This window comes from Sphaerodactylus townsendi, linkage group LG04 (genome assembly GCF_021028975.2).
Source record: "Sphaerodactylus townsendi isolate TG3544 linkage group LG04, MPM_Stown_v2.3, whole genome shotgun sequence".
NCBI lineage: Eukaryota > Metazoa > Chordata > Lepidosauria > Squamata > Sphaerodactylidae > Sphaerodactylus > Sphaerodactylus townsendi.
In genome coordinates, this window is record NC_059428.1 from 64005181 (window position 1) to 64012194 (window position 7014).

General features: G+C 39.7%; 1 protein-coding gene across 2 annotated transcripts; it reads left to right on the forward strand.

Moving 5' to 3' along the window:
• Nucleotides 1-550: 550 nt before the first annotated feature.
• Nucleotides 551-7014, forward strand: N6AMT1 (N-6 adenine-specific DNA methyltransferase 1). Of its 2 annotated transcripts, XM_048492661.1 has the most exons (6): nucleotides 552-748; nucleotides 1731-1817; nucleotides 3045-3135; nucleotides 4036-4119; nucleotides 5767-5908; nucleotides 6847-7014. In XM_048492661.1, the coding sequence occupies exons 1-6, from the start codon at nucleotides 618-620 to the stop codon at nucleotides 6951-6953; spliced, it is 642 nt and encodes a 213-aa protein (XP_048348618.1). In that variant the 5' UTR covers nucleotides 552-617; the 3' UTR covers nucleotides 6954-7014. The 2 variants fall into 2 exon arrangements, with proteins under 2 accessions (XP_048348619.1, XP_048348618.1); XM_048492662.1 differs by lacking the exon at nucleotides 1731-1817 and having other exon boundaries at nucleotides 551-748.

Below are 7014 nucleotides of genomic sequence, written 5' to 3' on the forward strand. Positions count from 1 at the left end.
ACCAGGCAGGCTGCCGCCGCCATCCCCTCTGCCCAACAGAACAGGTGGCTGCCTTCTCCATGGGGCAGAGGGGGTTTGCATGCCCAGTGCTGCCGGCAGCACCGTGGGCGGCAGCATCAGGTAGCCCACCGCTGCTGTTCTCTCTGCCCAACAGAGCAGGCAGCTGCCTTCTCCATGGGCAGAGGGGGTTTGCATGCCTGGCAATAAATGGTTATCCTGTTCAGCCCTCAACCTAAATTGTGCTTTGAGTTTTGGCCCCTTGTGCAATTGAATGTAGCACCCCTGTACTAGATGACGGGTCAGCCGCATTTCGTCCCTCGCAAAAAGAATTGGGTGGGATGCCCCTGTCCTGTCCCTCGCGGCTGCACATGCCCATCTTTTCAGGTGGGGTGGACGTAGAGACCGGGGGTGGGGGTGGGGGTGGGAGCGAGGGGGTTGCCTTAATACTCAGTTCACCTCAGTAACGTTCGGGCCCGAATCTATTACTCCTTGATCGTTTCGTAAGCCTTTCAAATGAAGTATGGAAAGACCGGAAGCACAGAACTAGGCGGAGCTTTAGTTCTCACGCGCGTTCCGTGCCGTCCTGCGCGGATGGAAGGGACGGGACGGCCAGTTTCATGGTCTCTACGCCGCGGTACGAGCATGTTGGACCGCAGGGCCGGTTCAGCGAAGTCTACGAGCCTGCCGAGGATACTTTCCTGCTCCTGGACGCCCTGGAGCAGGATGCGGAGAAGCTGAAAAGCGCCAAGTGAGGAACGGGAAGCATCACTTGGAAGGGGAAGGGAGCGAAAGTCGGTCAGAATCTAGAAGGGGGGGGGGGGGGCTAACGCGCGAACATGAACATGTTTATCTTTCTTATACTAAATCCGACCATGGGTCCATCAAAGTCAGTATTGTCTACTCAGTCTGGCTACTCAGTTCAGGGTCTCAGGTGGAGGGCTTTCTCGTATGATCTGAGAACCTATTACTGTAACTCGGGGAAGGTGGAATCTTTAACCCGTATGTTATTGTATTGTGAAATGTATCAAGATGAAAGAAAGCACCTTAATCTACCCTCTAGCATCCCATCTGACAGGTAAAGAGGAGACAGAGCCGAATAGTCTAAAATTAATTTTTTTGCTACAGGACAGAGATTCCAAGACCTCATTTCGGGTTGTGAAATTTTGTTATTTAATCTATAAAAAACATAATTCCTTGCTAAAAGGTGTAATAGATCAACACTGTGTGAATGCTGTGGTAATTAATTAGTAATTCTAAGTTTTAGGATTTTGTTACAGGATTTTGTTAGGAACTGTATTTATATTCTCTGTATCCATTCTTTTGTTGTTCATAACTGGCCACTGGCTGTATAAATAGATCTATCTAAAGTGCAGGTAAACCCAGTATCAGAAAGCATTGTTGCTGTTGCATTGAATTGGCAAGTGCAGCAGCAGCAGGAAAGCTATATGGTTTATTACTGTGTAGAAGACCCCTGTTTTCCTTTGCATACAAACCCTATTCTGGTTGTAGCAGTGCATTTTATATATCAGATTTATTCCACTGGGAAACTAGATGCAATTTTTGTTTTCATGAGTAATGAGATACAGATTTTAAAAGTTCACGATTTTAAGAAAATTTTATGAAATAAATCAGAAATGTTATAATCTATATAGCCATTCACATGTAATCTATTCATATATAGCAGCATGACCTTCATTTTCCTCCAATATATTTATGTTAAAAACATTTAGCATTGAAATCTGCCTTGAAGTAGGATCTGGATCTGGAGTAGTTTCAACTTTCCTGGCTTCTTTAATTGAATCCAAAGCTTTATACATGTAAGTAACATGCCATTTCCCATTATTTAAGACCTTTGTGGAGAGCAGAAAACATTTATCTGCCTCAAGACATTCCCTCCTTCTCCATAGAAGTCATGTTTATTTGTAGTAGAGCATTAAGGCTCATCCAGAGAGGAATGCCCCTGGTCTTAACTTTATCAACGCATCCCAAATCTCAAGAGTTGGGCACTGTCAGCTGTTTCTGGAAAACAGCTCCTCTTATCATAGACAGAAGACTAACAGTTCCTATAACTATACTCCCCAAATGAAGACTGTCTGCCTTAAGATCTTGTTCCACAACTGGATTTTGTTCCAGTGTGCCCATTGCGCTGGTTCCTGCATCCTCTGACATCTTTTGGGTCAGTAAATATTGTCCTTACCTCAAAGCCCTTTTCTGTTTCATTCCATGAGTCACCTCTACATCCTAGGCTTCTTGAAAGTCTCTGTGTGTTTGTAACTTGTGTGTTTATTTTTATTACTTCTAATTACTTAGTAAAAGTATAAATTTCTTCTCAAATTTTGGTTTTTGTGCCGATGTTTAAGGGGAGCGTACTCTGTGGACACAGGTCCACATCCACCTGTCTTCTTGCACTGCAAGGTCTGTTTTCCTGCTAATTTCCCCAAACAAAAAGGGAACAGACAAGACTAATTTGGGTATCTAATCAAATACAAATACATAATATTTTCCCAGATTATCATACCATTCTTCCAACAAAACCAGGCCAGCATGCATGGGTTCTGCCCATCTACCATTTTTCACATTGAAAGGTAAGGCAGAAGCTGCAATTCTAAGCACGCTAACCAGAAATTGAGCCCCACTGAATTCAGTGGGATTTACTTTTACTTACCTGTTTATTAACACATTTATATCCCAGCTTTCCTCCTGGCAGCTTACAATATGCTTAGGAATGCATTGTAAGTCTCCCAGCACCCAAGATCCCCAGTGTCATGGCCAATAGGGATTTGAACCCATTCTGTGTCTCCTCTATGTGTCTTCACAGTAATCCTGAGAGGCTTATCTAGTGAGATGTATGGAAGAATAGTAATTGGAACTTAGTAGTATGACTCTACAACCATTATACCACACTGGCTACATTGTCTCAGCTTTTAGTAGGCAATGCAACTTACATCATATTGTCAATAAGATCTGTTTAAATGACCAAAGTTATCTAAATTAATAAATGATAGTACATGTTAATGAAAGTGTTACTCATTTTGTACTTACAGATGTACTGATATTAACCCTGTGGCAGGTCTGTGCACAGTGGAGACAGCTATACGTAATAAGGTTGACATTCAGCCCATAATTACTGATTTGGTAAGATTTAAATTATAACTGATCGTTCTGTCAGCCATTATAGTGGAATTTTAAACTTAAATTAATTATAGTACACCTGTAGTATTATGATTACTGCATTAAAAAGTCGCTGTTTTTGATTCATTTCAACAGCCACCTCTGATTATCTCAAATCCTCTACTTTATCCATATACTTATTTATTGTCATAAGAATGTTTTTTTTTCTGAGCTGCACATATATCCAGTGCCAGATTTAATAGTAGTTGTAGCATCTGGGTTTAGCAAGCAGTGGCATCTAGCTTATGAATGTGATGAGTGGCTGTCAAAAACAAGAACTGTTTCTTTAAGAAGGTCCCAATAGGATACCAGAACAACAACAAAAAGGTTGTGGGGAGCTTAGAGGGAAGTTGTTCACATAGTATTTGGTGGTATGATAGATGGGAAAAAGAGGCTTGTGAATTGTATTAACTTGCATTGGGTAGGATCCTATTATTCAATTATGCTCAGAACTGCTCTCTAGCAGATCAGGATCTCTATTTTGATGCAGTTTCTTTATCGTTCAGCCTTCAGTGTTCCCATTACAAGTAGCAGTTGTGACTGAACTAGCCTTGTTCTAGCAGGATTCTATTCTAGCAGGTTCTATTTATTCATGGAAACTTTCACAGGACTGCTTTATCTTCATCTTTGTGGGGTGTTTTGAAGACTGCAAGACAGTTCTTAGTTTGTCAGTTTTCTATATGGAAATACAGGTCACTAGTTCAGTGTATATAGCTAATCCTGCCCCCACCCCCCAAAAATGTGGAAAATGAGTTTTCTGTATTTTGCTTACCAATAACAAAGTTTGACTTCCATTCCATTTCACATTATGAGATTTATATGTACTAATTAAGAAAGAAATGTTTTCCTTCATCTTATGTCTAGGTAACTGGACTATTACCACGACTTCTTGGGAAAGTTGATTTGCTGCTGTTTAACCCACCCTATGTGGTAACTCCTTCTGCTGAGGTGAGAACATGTATTTAAGGAGATTATTGTACACTGGATACCAATTGATACACACAAAATGTGCAGTATTTCCCTGTAGTTAGTTGAAAATGTTAGTTAAGGTCAGTGAAGGATTTAATATTTACCAAGTCACTTGCAATTCCAAATATGTTTTTATTTTTGAGAAGGTAATCTTGTAAGGATTTCTCATTCACAATATTAGTTAGAATGTGTTTTCTGATACCTGCATCATTATCCTAAGCATGCTTACTGAGAAGTACAGTCCTGTGATTTGTGGAACTTGCTGTCAGAGAAATGTGCAGCTATAAGGATTATTCCTGTAACAGCTCATGGCAAGTGGAACCTACTGGAATGGGTCTAGAGGTAAATTTCCAGTAATGAAGTGTGTGTGTGAGAGAGAGATTTGCCTATTTTCTTACCACTGCAAACCCTTCACCCAAATTTAACATGCTATTCCATAGGATTCCTGTCCACCAGGAATAGCGTTATGCTCTGCAGCAGAAGTAAGAAAGTCCCATTCCTTCTGCTGGTAGAAACTGCTGCTACATCTAACCTGTTGTGTAGTAAACATGCTTAGCCTTGCAATTCTCTAAGGATCATCAGTAATCCTTGAAAATTAGGCAATTAGTAAAAGACCTAACTTGAATTTAATAATGGCACCTGAACTGAAATGATGCTTGGTTTTACTTGGGTGCTGTGTGGTTTCCGGGCTGTATGGCCGTGTTCTAGCAGCATTCTCTCCTTTAGGAGAGAATTCTCCTACCATTCTCAACCATTAGGAGAGAATGCTGCTAGAGAATGCTCCTACCATTCTCAACCATTAGGAGAGAATGCTGCTAGAACACGGCCATACAGCCCGGAAACCACACAGCACCCAAGTGATTCCGGCCGTGAAAGCCTTCGACAATACATTGATGCTTGATTTTAGTTAATGCAGCAGTCATGTTATGTTATTTAGCTAAGATGTGTGTTTTATTTATTTACAAAATGTATAGCCTTGTTTCTGGCCTCATCAGAACCAAGACAGCTAACAGATTAAAAACATACATCATAAAATGATGTATTTAAAACAATTAACCAAACAAAAACACATTATTAAAACAACTAAATCCCATCTAAAATATTCAAAGACATAAAACAGTAATTAATAGGGCAGTAGGGCAGAAGGAAGTGATCACTGAAGGAACATCAGACAAACAAAAAAGTCTTCACCTATTGGTGTAAGTCAGTAGCAGAAGGGGATAGGTGAGTTCCAGAGCTTTTGTCCCTCAACTGATAAGGCCCTCTTTCAGGTTGCTGCCTACCTAATCTCAGAAGGCTGGGGCACCTTAAGCAGGGCCTTGAACAATGACCATAGAGGTTCCTAAAGAAGTAGATGTTCAGATGTATCTATTAATTTTGTTGATTCAACTGTAGCTATATTGGATCCTTTGGATTTCTTCCACTTTTTTTCTGTGTTTCTAGCTATTGTAATTTATGTTTTAATCTAATAAAGTATAAATATATATATTACAAAAGAAGTAGGTGGTCATTCAGGAATGCTGGTCCCAAAATGTATAGAGCTTTAACGGTCCACCTGCCCACCTAGAATTGTGCCCAAAAATGCTGAGTGATCAGAGTGCAATTTTTAAATTTCATTTATTCTAGGTAGAAGGCCATGGAATAGAAGCAGCCTGGGCTGGAGGTAAAAATGGCAGAGAAGTTATGGACAGATTATTTCCAGTTGTGTCAGACTTGCTTTCAACAAGAGGTTTATTTTACTTAGTTACAGTTGAAGAAAATAATCCAGGTCAGTCATTTGCTTTAAACCTTTTAATTAGTTTGAAAATGCCTATTCCTTCAAGATTACTAACTTAGTCTTAATTTTTCGGGTTAATAATTGACTTGTTTGAAAATACTGTTTTTAAATCTCTGTGAATGTGTCTTGGAAATGGTTTCAACCATTTTCTGTACTAGGTTGAGCTATTTATGTCCCTCATAATGGAGGTGTTGCCACTGAACACGTAACACTATTAGTAAATGGTTTTTTAAAGAACATAAAATCTTATTAAGCATGTAACAAAAGATAAATGGTACTTTCCAGCCCAGAAATTCTACATCTTTGTTAAGCAGGTCATAATGGTAGAGCTGAATTGGGGCCTGCCTACAAAGGTTTCTAAAGTAGGTTTGTTCCTGGTAATAATTGCCTTCCCCCAGTCCCCCTTTCTAAGTACAAGTTTATATAGTCTTTCATAGTTAAGGAAGAAAAAGTTGATGTGCCAGCTAGGACACTGAGGGAACTTTCTTATAACAAGTATACGGACATGAGATTGCCTTATACTGAATCGGACCACTGATCTATTAAGCTTAGTTTTGTCTACTCAGACTGCAGTGGCTCTTGAGTCTTAGGGTATGGTCTTTCACTGACTCTACTACCTGATCCCTTTAACTGGATATGTCAGAGATTGAACCTTGGACTTTCTGCATGCCAGGCAGATATTCTACCACTGAGCTGTGGTCCCTCCCTATGTGTAACTGTCATGAATACCTCTTATCCTGTTGTTTTTTTCTAGCCTTTGTCCTTTTTTTTCCTTTGCTTATTTCACTTTGTCAAATAACCAAAAAAGAGAAGGATTTCCTAACCAGAATTTGAATAATGTTTGAAAAAGAGGTGTGTTGAAAAGCGATTTAATAGGATATGACTGATGACTACTGAATTTAAATTGAGTTTTAATTGTTTAATTGCAGGTGAAATTATAGAAATGTTACAGAAACATGGTTTAAAAGGCACCAAGACAATGTGTAGACGAGCCGGAAGTGAGAGTCTCTCAGTAATCCGATTCTGTAAATCTTGATGACTTCATATGCTATTAGCATCAAGGGCATATTACCTCAATAAAAAAATTTTTGCAATTA

Coding starts and splice junctions, on each gene's coding strand:
- N6AMT1 (XM_048492661.1), top strand. CDS start 618: ATGGTCTCTACGCCGCGGTACGAGCATGTTGGACCGCAGGGCCGGTTC. Junction 749..1,730: donor GAGAAGCTGAAAAGCGCCAA/GTGAGGAACGGG, acceptor AAAAACATTTAG/CATTGAAATCTGCCTTGAAG. Junction 3,136..4,035: donor AGCCCATAATTACTGATTTG/GTAAGATTTAAA, acceptor TCTTATGTCTAG/GTAACTGGACTATTACCACG.